Source organism: Phocoena sinus, chromosome 4 (assembly GCF_008692025.1).
Source record: "Phocoena sinus isolate mPhoSin1 chromosome 4, mPhoSin1.pri, whole genome shotgun sequence".
NCBI lineage: Eukaryota > Metazoa > Chordata > Mammalia > Artiodactyla > Phocoenidae > Phocoena > Phocoena sinus.
In genome coordinates, this window is record NC_045766.1 from 48,826,346 (window position 1) to 48,846,794 (window position 20,449).

The 20,449-nt window shown below is 38.2% G+C and overlaps 1 protein-coding gene across 3 annotated transcripts in view; it reads right to left on the bottom strand.

Moving 5' to 3' along the window:
- Positions 1-607: 607 nt before the first annotated feature.
- The window catches only part of SLC2A2 (solute carrier family 2 member 2), a 34,415-nt gene continuing 14,573 nt past the window's right edge, over positions 608-20,449 (bottom strand). For 2 of the 3 annotated variants that reach the window (XM_032631392.1, XM_032631390.1), the window contains exons 4-11: positions 16,391-16,515; positions 13,657-13,772; positions 12,366-12,528; positions 11,739-11,926; positions 9,187-9,291; positions 5,033-5,134; positions 4,160-4,363; positions 608-4,072 (exon numbers count right to left, since the gene is read on the bottom strand). In XM_032631392.1, the coding sequence (XP_032487283.1) occupies positions 3,872-4,072; positions 4,160-4,363; positions 5,033-5,134; positions 9,187-9,291; positions 11,739-11,926; positions 12,366-12,528; positions 13,657-13,772; positions 16,391-16,515 (1,204 nt within the window). In that variant the 3' untranslated portion in view covers positions 608-3,871. The remainder of the gene's footprint in view (positions 4,073-4,159; positions 4,364-5,032; positions 5,135-9,186; positions 9,292-11,738; positions 11,927-12,365; positions 12,529-13,656; positions 13,773-16,390; positions 16,516-20,449) is intronic. The other variant, XM_032631393.1, reaches the window with a different exon arrangement.

Consider the following 20,449-nt stretch of genomic DNA (forward strand, 5'->3'; position numbering starts at 1 on the left):
AAAGTGTCTTGTTCATAATAGAAGCGCAATTCAATATTTACTGAATTAAATTATTTCTATTTTCATCAAAGGGAGCCATTCATTCCTCTTCAGTTGTTCTTACCTAGCCTACAGGTTAGTTTTTTCTACTACTGATAATCAAAACAACTGCTTGATGGAAATAAAATTTTGGTTTAAAATGTAACTCACATATTATCTTTAAAATGAGAATAGGAAAGATACTGTGAGAGGAAATGAGTATACACAATAAACCAATATCAATTTTCTTAAATGTGGTTATTTTCTACATAAAATAAAACAACACAGTATTTGGAAATATACTTATTGACATAAAACTATAGTGTATACATACTATAAATATGTATACATTCATATAGTTTATGTATGTGCATAGATATTAATAGTGTATACATACTAATAAAACAAGTTTATTTTCATGATGATTCTTTCTAATGTGCACTCAATTAGAAAGCAGTAAAAACACCAGCAGATGGCTCAGAGTGGTTGACAATAAACCTTTTCTCCTCAGGTCACTAATACAGAATTGTAATGAAAAATTGTATATACTTTACTCAGCACCTTTGCTTAGGACACTGTGAGCACAAGATATTGCCTAATACTGCTTTATTTGCTACGTTTGCAACAATAAGCTAGCAAGAAGAAGTCGCTTATGCATGTATACAGGTTTATACACTTTTGCAATTTTTGAGGATTATCAAGGTTTGGTCTTGCCCTGTGATTTAATCCTATTAAATTACATTTAAATATGATATATAGCATTTTATTTTGTACTTAGTATTATCCAAAGAAATAATATTACATATAGACCTCTTAAAAAATAACTTAGGCAAAAGCAAGTTTAAAAAATACAATAGAAACTCTTTTAACCTACTTAGAAATATCAGGTATGGGTTTAAGAATTAGATAGCCTAATATCTACCCTAATTCTTACCATTCCCTTGTCGTCATGAGACTGTTGCTTGAAGTAAGAAAATATTATCTTGAATTTATATAACTATTTTTATTCAAAACAAAAAATTGGAACTATCTTATATATGGTAGTCCTGTATCCTAACAGTATCTTCATGAATACTAATTCTAGGTAACATTTATTGAGCGCCCCTTTGTACCAGACACTCTGCTTAGCACTTTACATTTAATCTTCACAACAGCTCTCTGAGGTAGGTATATGATTGAGCCCTCTTTACAAAAGAGGCCTTCAGTTTGAGGTTCATGGAAGGAAAAAGATGCAGATGGGGATGTTTATACCCTGGTCTTCCTGAGCTCCTCAACGGACTGAGCTCCTTGAGGAGGGGCTTTCTCTTACTGTGTCTCAGCATGCACTACTGTGCTGATCGTGTAGTGGAGAGTGGGGAGAAGGAAGTGAGAGGAGATCCGTGCATTGGTGTCATGACAGTGGGCAACACTAGATCTAGCAGATGAGTAGCCAGATCAAGAAGTGTAATCATGCTCCGAGCAAGCTAAGAGAAAATCACATTTGTAAGGATGTTAGAGTAGGAAAATAATTCCACAAGAATGGTAGCATACTATGAAAATTAAACATTCAAACACCCGTCTAATTTCCCTGGGATTAAATCTAATTAATTAGTGCCGATATTATTATCTATTATGATGAATATTGTTGAAAACCTAGGAGTTTTTGTTATCATGTTAAGCTAGTTCCTTTGTCTTAGCCTCTTATTTCATCTTAATGTTTCTTTTCAACTCACTTGTATCTCTGAAAGGAAAAAATTATGAAAGGGAAACAATGTAAGCCATTTACATTTCTCTGAGGCAGAAGACTGCAGGGTCCGAATTTTTGGTATTTGTGGTCAATCAGAATAATTAATTAAAACTTAAAAGGGGTCTTTTGGTTCTTTATTTAAACCTTTACTACTTTATTCTAAATGAGGTCAGGAATAGTGATTAAGGAATGTGAATAAATCACATTCATCGCCTATAAATATGTTAAATTTCTTTACCAGTGCAACTTTGGGCTTCTCAAAGGTCTTCAGCATCCTGAAGAAGACAGGAGCCGCAAGATGAGCCATTTTCCTGCTCCTGCCCTATTCAGAGTCCCTACTTTTTTTTTTTTTTTAAACAGAGTTCACAGTTTAGCAAAAAGGTCTACTGAACTATTTAAGCTCACTGTGACTGTGTTCTGAAGTCCTAAGTGAAAGTAGTTTATCCCAAATTGGCCCAGAGGAAACAAAAATCAAAGTGAAAAGAAATAATTTCATGTTGTTTGGAATGTCAAATTACGTAAAGGTAAACACCTTTGGTCAAAAAAAGGGAAGAAAAATAAAGGAAAAAAAAAAAGAAAAAACAAACAACCCCCCCCCCCCACCAAGTGTTCAGTATTGTTTTTCCCACTCTTAAAGAGAACTTTTTAAAAAGTGCCTTTCTTTCATGCACATTAAAGCAAATGTAAAAAAAGATTGATTCAGTGCTCTGCTTTGTGAGGAAAACAGCCTGGGGATACTTTAGCTCCCTGCTAAGCCTTTGGTATCCATCAGAACTGTATTTCCATAGTTGCAAAATTGACTGTAAGTGAAAGTCTGTTCAATTATCTGTGTATTTCCAATTTGTCCACATAAAAGCACTTGTAACAGTGCCTGGCACATAGGTAGTGTACCTATGGCACAATGTACAATGGTAGCAATTGCAAGAGAACAGCTTAGATAGCATCCATATCCTGCTAAGGCAAAAAAGGAAACGTCAGATGGGATGATTGCTTTGTGTTAGGCAACTCAAGTCTTTTCAAGAAAATTAAAAAAGGATATTGATCAAGTCTGAAATTAAACATTCATGAATTTTCAGGAGGCTGCCCTCAGGATCTTCCAACCTCACCTTTTCAACTCTATTTTAAAACATAAGAATTCAGAAAATATTTTTTAACAAACAGAGCAATCTTTTACTTCCAATTTCCTACGTTAGACTGTTGTATCTTATTTGGGGTTTGAGGAGATATACAAAGTGTTTGATTTATCACTGTTTGAGTATATTTTATAACACAACTCAGAAAACCAAGCTGTGCTCAGTTAAAACGCAAAACAAACTATAGCTCAAAGGATTGAACCAGCAAGGAATTAACATGGGTTTATAATAACTGTTAATATTAACTGATAACCCATGCTAAATGATCAGGTAAAACCTTTTAGTGTTTAATCTTACAAAAACCATTTGGTCATCAAAGTAACAAAAAAAAAATTTTTTTCCCCAAATACTGAAAGATTTTGGTAAGCCTACCCAAAATAAAAGTTTTTCTTTATAACCATATTTTAATGTGCTTAATAAACTATTCCACATGAAAAATAACAAAAAAACTTTTAAAGCACAACACAAATTCTAATGCACAAGAAAAAAGCTGAGGGGAAAAATTGGAAAAGTTATCAATTTTAACATGGACCTTACTGCCACTAGTCATATCTCCCTTAGTATTGATATGAGGTCTGCAGGTAGGAAAATTCCAACTTGATCGTATTTAAATATGTAAATATTGGTTGTGTCTTCAGGTTTCTAGTCACGTGCTTAATGAAGCAATAACTCTGAAACTGCTTCAACTTCAGGATACTCTTGTTGTAAAGGACAGCACTAAGAACATTAGAATGTACTTGCCATTTAGTGTACCAAAATGAGCTAGACTTTTTGGTTTACTTAATTATAGAGTCTTACCACCCAAAATAGATTCTCGAAGTTAAAAAAATACTTTCTTTGTAATATTTGATGACATTTCTGATCAAAGCCTATAACATCTCTTTAAAAAATAAAACAGTACTTCAAGATGTAGATATAGAATTCTCAAAAAACTTGTCATTTAAAAAACACTGCTTCCTTCCTGTTTCTGTTCCTGTCAAAAAGCAGGTTATCTTTACACAGTCTCTGTAGCTCCAAGGAATTCCATTTCTACAGCAGCTTTTGGTGCTTTGGTTGAAGCACTCTTCTTTCGGAACTCTGCTGCGATTTCCTCAAAGGACTTTCCTTTGGTTTCTGGAACTTTGAAAAATGTAAACAGAGTAAAGGCCAGGACTACACCAGCAAAGAGGAAAAACACATAAGGTCCACAGAAGTCCTGCACAGAGAATAAACAGAGTTCCAATTAGCAGCTCTTCAACCTTATCTTCTGTTCAGTAAATTTGTACAGTATCAGGCTGCTTACCGCAATGTACTGGAAACACAGAGCTATAATGAAATTGCAGGTCCAGTTGCTGAAAGCAGCCATTGCTAAAGCAGCAGGGCGTGGTCCTTGACTAAAAAACTCAGCCACCATGAACCAGGGGATGGGGCCTGGTCCAATTTCAAAAAAACTGACAAAGAGGAAGATGGCTGTCATGCTCACGTAACTCATCCAAGCCAATTTATTCTGAGGAGAAAACAAAAAACAAAGCAAAAGTGGAACTGACATTGACTGCTTCTTCCTTTAGCTAGGTAGATTCTCATTGAGTTCAGAGATGACATAGCTCCCTTCTTGATGTGTTTATATTCAATTAAGTATAAGTTATTCTAGTCATAGACAACTTTATTCTAGTTTTAGTCATCCTTAGATCTTTTGCGCTATAGGAAATCCTCTGGATTAGGATTTTCCATGACTCTCAGTCACTCTTTTCCTGTGAAAGAGGAAAAGCAAGGATCCAGTGACCTTTGCTTCTACTCATACCAAGGTTGCTAGACAGGATGCACGACCTCCTGTAAAGTAGTGGATGCTGGTGCTGGGCTGGAAAGGTCTAGGTACTTGTCCAAGGTCACACAGGCAGCCAAGTGGCAGAGCCAGGATTAGAACCTGGTTGGGCTAATCCCAGAGCTTGTGCTCTACTATTATATACACTGCCTCTCTGGGTAACAAGCACAGTTTACCTGCTGATGTTCTATATTTAAACCCCTAAACTAGTTCTCTTTTTCTTTACACTTCTCCTTTGTATTATATGCTGTTCCTCTTGCTTTATTTCGTAAGTCAATCTCAAACATTTAACCTTGTAGCTCAGAAGTGCTATCATATGGTAATCAAAAATCTCAGTGCAGGCACCAAACTCACCAGTAGCACAAGTCCCACCGACATGAAGATGGCACAAACAAACATCCCACTCATTCCGATTAAAAACAGAGAGCGTCGCCCTGCCTTCTCCACAAGGAATACCTAGGAAAAATTTAAAACATATTGGCTTTATACTTAAATCGTTTTTACTGCCAAAGAGATCATTTTAATTTATACAGCTGGAAAGAGGCCGTTCTGTTATTCCGTTTTACAGATGTGGAACTCAGGAGGGGGGTGACTGTTGCCTGGGGTGGCAAAGCTGTTCTCAGTGAACAGAGGTGATTTACAACTACTGGCTTCCTTTCGTCACATTGATTTGAACAGGCCATTCTAGAGAAAGAACCATAGCATTACCACCACTGATGTTTATCATTTTGGGTGCAATATTTAGAGACTGGACCTCTTGGACCTCTCCCAATATATTTCCTGTAGACTTAAAATACGAAGGTCCTACATAAAAATGATGTTAATTTCCCTTCTGATAATTATCCTAAGTTATAATTGCAAGGGTTTGAGCACTGCAGACCCCTGAAACAGTACAACTGTTGATGTGTTAACTATTCACATCCGACTTTCTTACTGCAAATAAAGTCAAACTGTGTCCACTCAGGGGCAGCATACAGAGTTTGATGGCCTCACCAAAATAGTCAGGTCCACATTTTTCTGGTGAGCCTAAATGTACCTGGTGCTGGTAATGAACTATCCACTTGAAAAGGTATGACTTTAAAGCAAAAGGTTAAAGGGCTTTCTTATCCTAATTCAGGAGATTTGGTGTCGATTCCTGTGGGTCTGTGGATCTTTGCACTAATGGTTAAGATTTACAATTAGCCAGGACCAGAGTTTGTTGAATAGACTCTTGCTTGATCCTTGGAATACTGCCGAGGTTGGAGAGTCACACACACAAAAACTACTTGTCATAATTTCTCACTTCAGTGAGTAAATTGGCTAGGCTCATAAATCTATCAGTAAATCAACAGCAATCCAATACCCTTAGTGTAGTGAGTTTTGGCTCTGAAAATATCTGAGAAACATTTCTTTTCACCTACAATGAAAGCCCCTTTCATCTCAGAGACATTTCATATTAGAGTTTCAAATCACTTCAGGGTGGTAAGCAAAGAGCCACATTAAAAAAAAAATTTTTTTTTTTTAATTTTCTTTATTTTTTTGGCTCTGTGGGGTCTTAGTTGCAGCATGCGGGATCTTTTGTTGTGGTGCGTGGGCTTCTCTCTTAGTTGTGGTGTGCAGGTTTTCTCTCCCTAGTTGAGGCGTGCGGGTTCCAGAGCGTGTGGGCTCTGTAGTTTGCGGTACGTGGGCTGTCTTGTTGAGGCGCTCGAGCTCAGTAGTCGTGGAGCGTGGGCTCTAGGGCGTGCGGGCTTCAGTAGTTGTGGCTCATGGGCTTAGTTGCCCCCTGGCATGTGGGATCTTAGTTCCCTGACCAGGGATCAAACCCGCGTCCCCTGCATTGGAAGGTGGCTTCTTTACCACTGGGCCACCAGGGAAGCAAGGAGCCCACGTTTAATTGTTGAGAAGAAAGTGGGAAAAACAAACCTTTCTCAAGTTCATAAAATTTCTCTCTATATTTTGACTCTTTAATTATGACTTTTAAATCTGATTTGATGACACCATGTCAAGCTGCCAAGAAAACTGGAGGATTTCTTCAGGAATAAGGGCTTTTACTGTGTCTGTTTCTTCTATTTCTGAACAATTATTGCTAATAGGATTATAAACTCTAAAACTACATGCCTTGAAAATTGAGTTGGACTCCCTCCTTGGGGCTAGGTGAGCACTCAGGAAAGGGTGTGATACAGGGTGAGATTTGGTCAGGGGCCAGAGATGTCTACCTGATCTTAATTCTCATTTTCGCTGCAGACACTGTACATCACTCAGATCCTGGATGCTTACTTGGAGCCACTCTTCCTCCTCTGGACCTATGCTGCCTTCCAGTTCCCTTTATATTCTTCCTGTTTTGTTTTCTTACTCAAGATTACAGGCTCCCTTCTACCAGCTCATTAGTTTAAAAGAAAATCTGGAAATGTGGAACATAATTCAGCATCGAGTTGGAAAAGTCTATCTCTTTCTCCAAGTACTCATCCAGAAAAAAAGATTGATTATGTTCCTTCCAAACTGTTGAAACATTAATATGTTATCAGTACATATTACTAATTGCACATCTTTATTTGAAAGGATACACAGAATTCGGTAACCTTGGTTGATTTTGGCGAGATAAACTGGAGGACTGAGAGGCTGTCCTTTATGTACTTCTTTGAACTTTAAAACAACTTTTCAAAAATAAATATAATTAAAAATGTTAACTGTTATCTGTAGTCCTGGAGGGTTAATTAGACAGCTGATTAGAGTTGACTTTTTAAAATTATGTCAGGGGGCTTCCCTGGTGGCACAGTGGTTGAGAGTCCGCCTGCCGATGCAGGGGACACGGGTTCGTGCCCCGGTCTGGGAAAATCCCACATGCCGCGGAGCGGCTGGGCCCGTGAGCCATGGCCGCTGAGCCTGTGCGTCCGGAGCCTGTGCTCCGCAGTGGAGAGGCCACAACAGTGAGAGGCCTGCGTACCGCAAAAAAAAAAAAAAAAAAATTATGTCAGTCATGCAAAAACTTTCACAGAATAAAAGGATGAGTTCAAAAAAGGTAGATTCAAAATAATCAAGGCTCTATTTTCAGAACAACTCTTCCCACTCCATGGGGTTGGCTGGTGGGGGGGAGGACAAAAATGGAATTCTGCAGTAGTTTTCTCGTTAGATATTCTTAGAGTTTGGGTTACCCTGATCTTGATAACGTGATGCTTTACATAGCAAATCCTGTTACACATAAAATGTTTTAATCATAGTCTCTATATGAAAAAAATATGTTGAAGTGGGATTTGCAAAAATATTATCTCAGGAGACAAAAGAATGGGAATATTCCCTTGGATTCCATCCTAGTACCAGGCCTTTATTGGTTTAGAGTGGCCTTTTGGATTGAACAGGCCATGAATGCCTTTAAATGCCTCTAAAGGCATTTCTACAGAAGCACTGGTGTTCCCTTAATATCTGTTCTTCCTTCTCTTTCCAAGGTCCAGTTCTGTTTAATGTGGCCTGGACAAACCTGCCTTTTGATCTAGGTAGCCAGGTTGTAATTTATTGACTACTCTAGGTAATAGTTAAAAGTCCATGTGCAGAGAATGAAAAACAAGTGACTAAAGTATATTGAGTATATAGCACTGTGACCAAAATTAAAAAGCACAAGCTTTTTTAACATCTGCATTCAAAGATAAACTCAATTATCCTCATTTTAAAGTGAGTTACGTTAGTTGGGAAGTTTGGGGGGTTTTGCTGTTGTTTTTTGTTTACTTTAATTCTTAGATTGTTATATTAAATATTATTACTGTCAATATACTGAATCATTCCTTAGATAAGGTATGTGATCTTAAGAAGAGTATATGACCTCCTCCCTTGCTGAGAAAAATTTTCAAAAGTGTATAATAAAATTTGACAGTTGAAAAAGTTACATTTCAAAAATAGCAATAACATTTCAAGTTATAAACCGCTTCTATTCCATCCTCTCATAATATCACAGTCACATACATCACCAGAAGCCATGGCCTTGTGAACTACCTGGAAGTTCTGCCCAATGGCCTAACATCATAAGAATTTACTGAATCAGTTTAATTTTGCTAGAGGCTTAGCTATCTAATTGAGAGGACCATGTTTATTTTAAAAATGTTTTTTCTGAGATATCAGGATAAAAATTTTCAACCATGGAAGGAGAGGATCTAGGATCCAATGCTGATAGAAATGACAAGCTGTTTGCTAATATCAAGGGCCTTAAGTACAGAGCAAAGGAGAAAGAGCCCAGGTATTTACACAAAAATACCAAGTGTCTGTGCCCCCAAGTGAGTTACTAATTCACAAATGAGAGACAAATGACATCTTCAGCAGATAAGGAGAACCAGTGATCCACCTGTTCAGTTATGCCTAATCTCAATACAGTGGTTGGTTATTCACATATAGGACTCTTCCTGTGACCCACTTGGTTCTATCTACATACCCACTACACGTGGACAATAAGTCATGGGTCACTTTTATATTACAAGGTTATTTTACTCCCATTTCTGGACTGAGGAGCAAGCAGAATATTTATATAGAGTTATTTTACTTACGGAGAGAGCAGTGAAAACTGTGTTGACAGCACCAACTCCAATAGTTGCATAAACAGGTTGGCTGATTCCAGCTGTCTGAAAAATGCTGGTTGAGTAGTAAAATATCTGCAAAATAATAATAGTTTAGCCTTAATCAAGAAGCCTAGCACTCATGGCTTTAAAGCAAGAATTATTTTCGTTTTTTTATTTTTAGGTGTTTCAATGGAACCAGGGTCCCTAATACTCCCAAAAGGTTTTATCCACCCTCTTCCTCCAGGGAAGGAGAAACCACAATCTTCCTTCAGTGTGTAAAGCTTCCAATCACTTAAAAGTTCTCCTTCTATTTAGCTGAAAACTGTACATCTGCACTTTATTTTTTTGTTAAAGTATAAAATACATGCAAAAAAGTACACATATCATTTAAGTGTACAGCTCAATTAATTTTCACAAACTAAACACACCTGTATAGTCTAGATCAAAAACAAATCATTTCCTGCCCTCCAGAAGCCCCCCCCCGAATGTCACCCTTTTCTCAAAGGAAACTCTTTCAACTTCTATCCTTATAGATAAATTTTGCCTAGTCTTGTACATGATATAAATGGAACCGCATATTTTGTGTGTATTTTGTATCTGGCATCAACATTACTTTTATAGAATTATCCATATTGTTGTATTTTCAGGCTGTTCATTATCATTGCTGTTTAGTGTATAATTGTATTAATATACCACAATTTAGTTACTCATTCTACTATTGATGGGTATTTAGGTAGTTATCATTTAGAGTGGCTATGAATAGTGCTGCTCTGAACATTCTAGTACAAGCCTTTTGGTAAAATATGTATACATTTACACCTAGGAATAGAATTGCTGGGTTGTAGTGTATGCATGTTCTCAGCTTTGATAGATACTGCCAAACAGTTTTCCAAAGAAGTTGTGTCACATACATACTACTGTATATAAAACAGATAGCTAATGGAGACCTACTGTATAGCCCAGGGAACTCTACTCAGTACTCTGTAATGGCCTATATGGGAAAAGAATCTAAAAAAAGAGTGGATATATGTATTTGTATAACAGATTGCTGTATACCTGAAACTAACCCAACACTGTAAATCAATTATACCTCAATAAAAATTAAAAAAAAAAAGTTGTGTCGATTTGTACTCTCACCAGTGTGTATAGAGTTCTGGTTGTCATTGATGTAACCCAAAATTTTCCACCAATCTCAGTGGATGGAGAAATCTGATTCACAACCTCCCTAATAGGCTTTATTATTTGGCTACGTCCTTATGTTTATAATAGTCTTTTACATCATCTTTTTTGTTCTATCATCTTCCATCAGTTCCTTTCCCACATAGCATGTCCTGCTGCTGGTGCCTCTTCCTGCAGACATGGCTGACGCAGGAGGACTGTTCAGACTGTGTTCAGTGAGGAGTGGATTACTCACTGCACACCAGCCCACCATTTTAGGCTGCCTGACAGCGCGTGGTTCGACACTTCCTGAGTGCCTCTAAGTCAGGCACAGGGATGGAAGCTAGAGCAGGGAGGTTTAGAGAGATTAAGTGTTGTGCTCTTGGATATACAAGCAGAGCCGAGAGAGAGGATAACAGATTTGGTCTCTGAGCCCCAAAGTTATAAAGAGTTAAGAGATAAAAAATGAGTATCAGGGACCTGTTAAAGGAGGATGGAGACCACAGCAGAGCAGCATTCACTTTGTGGCGTGAGGCTCAGGTCTTCTTTTGCTTCAACTCATGCTTCAACTTTTGCTTTCTTTGCTTCCCCCAAGTCTCTGCCCATTCATCAGTCACCCCCAAAGTGTCTTTGTGAATCTAGGATTGGCTCACTATAAAAGCCCAAACCACATTTTTAACAGCAATGAAAGGGGATCAGTGATTTTCTTTATCTAGTTTCTTAACAAATGCTTAATTTTTTTCTTCTAGTAGCTAATTGTCAGTAGAACAATTTTAGTCTGCATAATATGAGAATTTCAATTCAAAACCTAAATGCTAGCTAGTTTAGTACTCAGAATGTTTTTCAGTCATTTCTTTTCTATTACCCTTACTCACCAATATCATGTCAGTTCACTCTATTGTTTATTTTGTGTGCTATCTCCCCAAATAGAGTGAAAGTTTCTTGGATGGCAGGAAACTTCTTTGCACAAGGCTATCTGGTATACTTCATTTAAATAGACAGAGGGAATCATGGACTCCTTTTGCTTAGGCTATCAGAAATCCTAAATTTGATACTCAACTCTGGAAGCCCCTTGTAATTTAGTCTTCTAGTTATATTTATTCTCCTCTTCCCTCTTTTGTATTCGTTATGACTTGCCTTTTAACCTTCATCTTAATAGACATGCAGACCATTGATTATTGACATTTTAAAAAACTGTAAGTTGATTTTAGAAGGCAGATGAGTCAAGACAAAAAATTAACGCTCATTCAATATATTTGTTGTAGTAAGACATGTGATGTCAACATTTTAAAGTATCCTTTAGTTATTTAAACTTAAACCCCTTTCCTCATCTATCTTAATTCACTTTGCTCTTAAGAGTTAGGGGACGTTCTTAAACTTACCCCATTGATTCCAGAAAACTGCTGAGCCATGTGCAGCATCAATGCCACTAGAATAGGCTGTCGGTAGCTGGAATTGGTGAAGAGCTGAACTATGGAGACTCTCTTTTCACTTGATGCTTCTTCCCTTTCTTTTCTCATCTCAGTGATGTCATTGGTGACATCATCACTTCCTCTGAGTCTTTTCAAGCCTGTCCCCCAAAACGATCAGGTTGACACAACTCAGATCAAAACAAAAATAAATTTATTTGTATTATGTTAATGAAAGAGCTACAGTTCTGCATAGCCCTTTCTGTTACTTAATAGCATGGGTGTTGGAAATTCTTTCTTGTTAAATTAAATCCTGCTTTTTTATTTCTCAAAAAGGCAGAACATTTCGCTTCATCTTATGACAAACAAAGCTGTGATCCTCATTATCATGGAAGGATAATGCAGGAAAGGTCTCTTAGAAGTCTCCGTATGTGGATTTTCTGTTTGGGTTTGTGTGAATGTTTACGGTTGCATATAATCACTGACTTCATTTGGAAAGCGCTGGTAGCAATTTCATGAGTATCCATTCATGCACACTCTTTCTCATTAGCTGATGGTTCCAAAACAATAGGAAGAAAGTAAAACCACCCATAGACTTACTTTTCTTTGCTTTGGCTTCCTCATCCAACTTGATGTAAAGGTATCTGGGGCTTTCTGGACAGAAGAAGAGCAGCAAAGATTGGAAAACAGCTGGCACAGCAGACAGACCAAGCAGGATGTGCCACAGCTCATGATTGCCCAGGATAAAGTCGAGGCCAACGATCTGAAAAGTCAGGGAGGAAGCATGTCAACTGCACATCACTCTGGATCTGCCTTCTGAAACAGTTTGTTGAAAAAGCACATTGGCTATTTGATAGTAATCCCTGACAGCTGTGACTCACGTATGCACAAGCATGCACAAGATGAAAACGACTGCTAGTGTGTCTCATCTGAACTGAATTATGGACTCTTTGTTCTACAAAGAATGCACCTAGATTTGTTTTCATTAACTCCTATGGGACATTTAGGATGCGAATCAACCAAACTTTTACGCACACATTCGATATCTAAAACAACAGCAAAAATCATGCATCTTTGGACCTTTGTTAAAAAAATGTCTTCTTAGGGCTTCCCTGGTGGCGCAGTGGTTGAGAGTCCGCCTGCCGATGCAGGGGACACGGGTTCGTGCCCCGGTCCGGGAAGATCCCACATGCCGCGGAGCGGCTGGGCCCGTGAGCCATGGCCGCTGAGCCTGCGCGTCCGGAGCCTGTGCTCGGCAATGGGAGAGACCACAACGGTAAGCGGCCCGCGTAACGCAAAAAAAAAAAAAAAAAAAAATTTCTTCTTAGATTACCCAGAACTTAAATAGAATGGGGTTACATAGATAAAACAATTACTCTGATGAGAACTAGTTTTGTGATCCCTACCGCAAGTAGTTTATCCTCTGGATAGCCATAGGTTTGAGGTTCTAGGACTCCCTCTGAGAACGTAGGACAGAAGGAAAGAATAGAGCCAGCTGAACAAGAACTGCTGTTGTAAGCATTTGCATATTAAATTTGAGCAGGTAAGATGCTCAGAACAAAGGAAACCTGGGTAGGCAAAATTTTGAAATTTTTTATTCCTTGAAATCTAAATGGAGTAATTTAATTCTAGAATAGCTCCAGCAGTTCAAGACTTGGCTTACCAGGTCACCTCCAGTGCCAACCCCACCGCAACTCCAAGGGGAAAAGTGAAGAGTGGAGTAGTAGTACTTTAGCTTTGAGCTAAAAAGGCTACGTCTCTATACCACCTCCACTACCACCTGTGGAACTGCCTCTTTCCTCTGTGTCGTTCTACAGTGAGAGTGGACAGTCAGGGAAGGAGAAGTTGGGTAAAGTAGAGGATGGGTGAGGTAGGGGATGGGAGTTTTTACCTGACTAATAAGAATGCCTGTGACAATGGCCAGCTGATGAAGGGCGCCAATAGCGCCCCTGAGCGTGGTTGGAGCAATTTCACCAATGTACATTGGAACCAAGCCTGAAATTAACCCTGAATGAAACATGAACATAAACGTTAAAGTGTAGCCAGGACTATCTCAATAACAATAATTCTGTTTAAGTACAGTCAATATTCTGCTGAAACTCCCTTCCTGAGTTCGTTGGAAGGAAGAGCCCTTGTCCCCAACAATTACACACAGTTTACGCAAAGAATGTTTGTTGATGCGACTCCAGATGAAGTTGTAGTTGGATATACGAATAGAAAGGAATGGTTAGTCATGCATTTGGCAATTATTCATAGCATTGTCTTATTTAGTTTAAAAAAATCCATGTTAATATTGAGTTTGTATCACAATGCCTTAGGTTATCTTCAGAAAAGAGACTGAAGAATGCTTTAACAATATTCTTAAAAACACAATGATATTCTCACTCTAGATTTGTGGGATTAAGACAAATTAGAACTTATCTAGGCCAACTTCTTTACTTGATAAAGGTGAGAAACGACTTAGCCAAGATCACAGTGCAATAGAGTGTTAGTGGAGAACTACAAGCCCTGTCTGAGTATCCACAATGTGGAGGTGCCTCAAGGTCACAGTTGAGTTGGCCAGGCCAAGGGGGAAGGTGGAAGGGGTTGAGGAACTCAGAGGCTCTTCCCCCAATCACTCCAACCAGAGAAAACCTAGCTTCTTTATTCTCTCCAAATAATAGGCTTCAGAAAAGATTTTATTTGCATAAAGACTTCTGGTGCTTAAAGGAATACAGACATTTGAAAAGCTCTAGGCCATTCTGCCTTCTATAGTTTTCCTAGATGCAGATGCAATCAGTCATGTTGGAAATGGTGGAGTATCTAGCCATTTGCTGAGTGCATAAGAAGGTCAGAGACTATCAATGAGCAAGGCTGAATGCGATGTTCGGCATTTTCTTAAGAATTTGAAAGTGAGATTTGTCAGAGGTTTCCTCTTAGAGGGACGGCCTGCCTATCAAATGTATGAAAGATGCTTTGAGGAGTTGTTTCAATATTTTTTTTCAGTATTTTTTAATCCTTCAAATTGTTCTTAATATCACATGAACATTTGCATGATTGATACAGCATCTGAATTTCTGCTTTTACATGTAACTCTAATGAGTGGTCTGTTGATCTTAAAGAAGAAGGGGAAAAAAACCCATTTGTTTGGTCCTATTCTAGGCTGTACTATTTTTGTGTAATGCCTAACATTATACCCCAAGAACAGAAAACGCAGATAAGCTCACAGGTCTGAAGTCACATGAACCTGAAGTCAAATTGTATTTCCTATAATTTTTAGCAATTTTAATGCTCATAATAGGATCTGACATAATTTTAAAAGGTGGTTGGAGAGTACGAGTTACTTGGCTATGCTAGTGATAGGTTGCTCCATGTTACGTTTACAGCATTTATCTTCAACTTTACCAAAAATATTTTGTCATTTTTTTCTTGCTATATTTTTAAAAACAGAGAGAAAGGATAGAAGAATCATGATTTGGACTTCTTTGATTGTGTTATTATTTGCATTTTACAGAAGAGGAAACTGAGTCTCACATTCAGTTACTAAGGCCAGACAAAGACAGTGCCAGAATCGATTCACGCTGAATCCAAAGCTTTTTCCGCAAGTGGGGTGACTCTTGACCTTGATCAAGCTACCCTTCAGTTATTTTTATTAGCATTGAAAATAACAAAAAGAGACAAGTAATCTTAGACTTTTGTTTCAACTGATCATTGAAGACTCATGGAATTATAGTCTTTACCTCTTTGCAGGTAAAAGTGTTAAAAATATTTTATATACCATTTTGTGCCCTCACCTTTCCTCTCCCACCCCCAATGGATATTATTAGTGGCTGTGATTTGGGACAATGGGTGTCACTGGGATTGAGAAGCAAAAGATTTGACTATTTTAGAGAATGCACGATCCTCCCTTTCTGCTGATAAGTTGCTTCAGGTAGTTTGAAAAGCTGTCTCCAAGAAATAGTGATTCAGCTGTTAGATGGGAAGTTCTTAGGAAGAGCACCCTTCCTCCCTTCTGAACTCCTCTACCAACTGATTCTGCCTGATTCCCTCTCCCTATATGGTCAGCACCACTTTAACCCTTCAACCAGCTACATGTGGAAGCATTTAGGGCTAGGGAATGTGGTCTGAGAGATGGGCCAGAATGTCAGGGTCTTTCCAGATAGGAGAGACAGAGACACCAGTGGCCAGGTAGGCCATAAGGGTAGAGTTAGGGGTCTGGGCATAGCAGTCTTCCGCTGTCTACTGAACAACGGGAGTAATGATAACAGCTAGCACATTTGGCAGCTTGCTGTAGTCACATTCTATGCTGAACACTTATTCTCACAAGCATCTCCAGGAGGTAGATACTGTTATCCTTCTCACTTACTGGATAAGGAAACAAAGTTAAATAATTTGTCTTAGATCGTACGACTAGAAATGTTGTCATCGCTGTGGATAAGAACATACCCTTACAACTCCACTTACTGGTCCCAAACCTCCCTGACTCAGGACTGCAACTTTATGCTACCGCCTTTCCCTTTCATGATGTCACTCGAGGCTCAAAAAAGTTCTCTACATGTAACCACATCTGCCTTCAGAATAATTTTCAGATGTGTGTATGTGTTTGTGTGGGAGTGTGCGTGTGCCTGTGTGTGTGCATGACTTACCACAGTAGAGTCCTGATATGCCTCTTCCTGAAATTATAAGAATGTGAGATGGTCCCAGTTTCGAAAACCCCATCAAGAGAGCTCCAGCTAATGAGAGAATGTTTGCTACCAACATGGCTTTGATTCTGAAAATTTGAAAAGCAAGAATTATAAATTTAGCATCAAGACTTGATAAAATTATTTGCTTTCAGAGCATGCTGAGATTTTTACCTAAGACTGAATATTTTAATGTTGCTGATAGAGCTAGTTGGGGAATCTTAAACCATGATTGCTACTTTGATCTGTCTGTGGGTTACAGCATTAACAATACGTAATATATGTATAATGGGAGAATTAGGGTTGCAGGTACCTGATCTCCACATTTTGATAGAGATGATTCAATTGTGATGATGACTGGTTTGCTTTAAGATAACACTTCTGACACCTTTTCAAATAGTTAACAATTAAGTTTTCTAGAAGTTGATTGTTTTAAAGAATAATTGCCTGGTGATAGCTAAATTTAATTCTGGAGTTGTAACCTATGACACCCCTTTTCTTTTCTTTTAATGGTACAAGTTTTTAGTTGATGTAGATCATGAAAGGAACCTTCAAAGTTAAGTTTTCTCTAGTATGAATTATTTGGAAGTAAATTAAAACACGTTTTTACTTTAAGCCTTATCATAGAGAACTACAGTTATCCCTATTTTGTCATTGTATGCCAGCATATTTCCAGAATCTATGAGTTAATGTCAACCAATGTAAAATATGTAATAAAGCTGACAATAGCAACAAAAACATCATATTCAAAATTAATCATATGAAAATTGACATTTGCAGGTATCTGATACTCTTCCTCCTGTTAAATGGGAAACTGAGGTACACAAAAACCTTCAAAGTTCAGTCGATGCTAAGGCCAATAAAAAGAATTTGAGTGAACAGGCGTGAAAATTTTTGTCCCACAAAGAAATGTAAGTATCTTGTTATGCTCTATGTCATTTTTGTCCCACAAAGAAATGTAAGTATCTTGTTACGCTCTATGTCAGTGTTTCAAACTTTAATAGGTGAGCTTTTTCTAAGCAAGTATCTTAAACACCAAACAGATTTTTTTTTTTCTGGAAAATAAAACTATATGATCTCATACTGCAATGATTGCCCAAAAAACCATGTGATGGGCTGGATAATACCCCACAAGGGTCCACACCCTAATCTTCAGACCCTGGGAATATGTTACTTTATATGGCAAAGGGATTTTGCAGATTGATTAAATTAAGGATTTTGAATTGAAGAGATTATCCATTCGGGCCCAATGATGTAATCATGACTATCCTTATACTAGGAAGGCAGAGGAGAAGGTGATGTGATGAAAGAAATAAAGCTTGTAGTGATGTGCTCTGAAGATGGAGGAAGGGGCCACAAGCCAAGGAACAGAAGTGGCCACCAGAAGCTGGGAAAGGGAAAGGAAATGGACTCTTCCTCAGAGCCTCCAGAAAGAATGAGTCCCGCTGACACTGTGACTTCAGCCAAGTGAAACTGAATTTGGGTCTCCAAAACGGTAAGAAAACAAATTTGTGTTGTTTTAAGCCATTAAGTTTGTAGTAATTCATTAGAGCAGTAACGGCAAGCTAGTATATGCAAGTTATCAACTACCCAAAGACAGGTAAATAGAGTACTTTAGAGCTGACCAGCTTCAGAACTGCATAGTAGAAAAAGACAGGGGTGTTCTTCTGTGAAGTGCTTTTTCTCTACACAAGGACAGAGGGCAGGCAAATTCAATAATTTACCCTAGGAAACTGTTACTAGCTAAGCTAATAGTATATTCCATTAGGCGGGGAAAAGATAAAAAGTCGTAAAAGAGATAGATAGCCTGAAAGTATTTTTGATGCCGGATTGCTCTAAAGTCCCTCTTCCTTACCACCAGTGGATGCTGGAGCACTCTATACACCTTAAAGGATTTTAACTTCTGCTCAGACGTGAGAAATGGCCAAGAATAAATAATCTAAAAATACACGAAATGGTTGAATCAGGGAGAAAGAAATATATGTCTACGTATATTTCTTTAAATCTTGCTCTAAATACTTCTGTAGGCATAGGCTTCTTCATCATCATCATCTACACTTGCTGCCTGCTCACTTTGTGCCAAGCAGTGTACTAAACCTTTTATATTCATTTTAATTTAATCCTTACAATAATGCCACGAGGGAGGTATTTCTTTCCCCACATTGCAGATGGAGGGAAACATCTTAGAGAACTGAGGTAACTTGCTCATTTTCACATAGCTATTAAGTGACAGAGCTGGGATTTGATCTGTGTGAAACCAAAGGTTAATGCTTTATTTTGGTGAGTTCCATTTTTGATACAAAAGAAAGAACATATTCAAAGGCAAGCTGTGTATACCTTCCTTCACTCATGGTAGTGTGGATTGCCCAGATCATGGTCTCCCCTACCTTACCCTGGTACTTAAATTTTAAGTAAAATTTCACTTTGAGAACCCAAATCTATAAAACAGTGGCTATAGACATATATTGACTATTAACACAATTACGAGGAAAGATGTTTTTTAAAGCAGTAACGGAAAAGTACACTTTTATTTACTTTTAACTAGTAAAGCAATGACCCTGGCAATAAGGACCATCATGTTAGTTCTCAGTGAATCTCCCTAGAAAAATAGTTTTGTGAAAGAGACTGAACTATTTTGTCTTAATTTTGAAGTTAAAATGATTAGTTTTAGGGCTATTTTCAAGGAGGATCATTTTTCTACTGAGAGTTGGAGGAAGCCTCACTTTTAGTTCACAATAAATAATTTGATAAATGGTCATTTGACATTGTTTTGGTCGTTTGACATTGTTGATGCTAAATCCTACGACCTTTTTTTTTGTTTGTTTTTGGCTGCGCTTCATCTTAGTTGCAGCACGCAGGATCTTCGTTGTGGCATGTTTTAGTTGCGGCATGCGGGATCTGTAGTTGAGGCATTCGGGCTCTTAGTTGTGGCATGCATGTGGGATCTAGTTCCCCGACCAGGGATTGAACCTGGACCCTCTGCTTTAGCAGCACAGAGTCTTACCCACAGGACCACCAGGGACGCCCCTAAATCCTAAGACTTGAGAAGACAAGCATCCTGATTCCACCACCAGGACACTAATTAAACATTTTAGAGTAAGTCACTGGATTGTTAGAATCTGTTCTCTAAATGAGGGACAAGGGCTTAAATTCTTTCCTCAGTGATAAGAAGTATAAAACATCAATAGCTGTTAAAAGAGTTGGTCTATCCATATTTAAAAATTTAACTTAGCTTTGCTTAATTTTATTTATTTTAGACATAATTAATCTAGAAAAATTTCCAACTATTGCTTAAACCAACTTGGTGCAAATTGAAATGATTTTTAAAGTTTTTTAATAATTAAAGCCAGTTAATGACCTGCATAATTTATGGATACTGATTTAAAGATCAGCTAAACACCAGTAAGTTGATAAAAATTTGAAGAACTGACCATTTTCTTTTATGGTAGAGGAAGTCCCTCTCAAATAAGAGTAAGAATAAAACTTGCATTACCATGCTACCCATTACTTAAGAGAAATTCTTACAGTCTTATTATATAAAAACTCCAGTACAAGAGGAAGAACTTATCAGAATTTAATAACCAGAGAGGGAAAACTATAATTTAAAGTAGGAATTTTAGGACTTCCCTGGTGGTCCAGTTGTTAAGACTCTGCACTTCCACTGCAGGGGTTGTGGATTCGACCCCCGGTCAGGGAACTAAGATTCTTGCATGCCATGTGGCGTGGCCAAGAAAGCAAAAAGTAGGGATTTTAATAATTAAATGAGGGACTTCCCTGGTGGTCCAGTGGTAAAGAATCTGCCTTCCAATACTGGGGACGCGGGTTAGATCCCTGGTCGGGGAACTAAGATCCCACGTGCTGCAGGGCAACTAAGCCCACGCGCCACAACTACTGAGCTCGCGCACCTCAACGAGAGAGAGAAAAGCCGCATGCCACAGCTAGAGAGAAACCTGAGCAGGCTGCGTGCCGTAACAAAAAGGATCCTACATGCCTCAACAAAGATCCTGTGTGCCGCAACTAAGA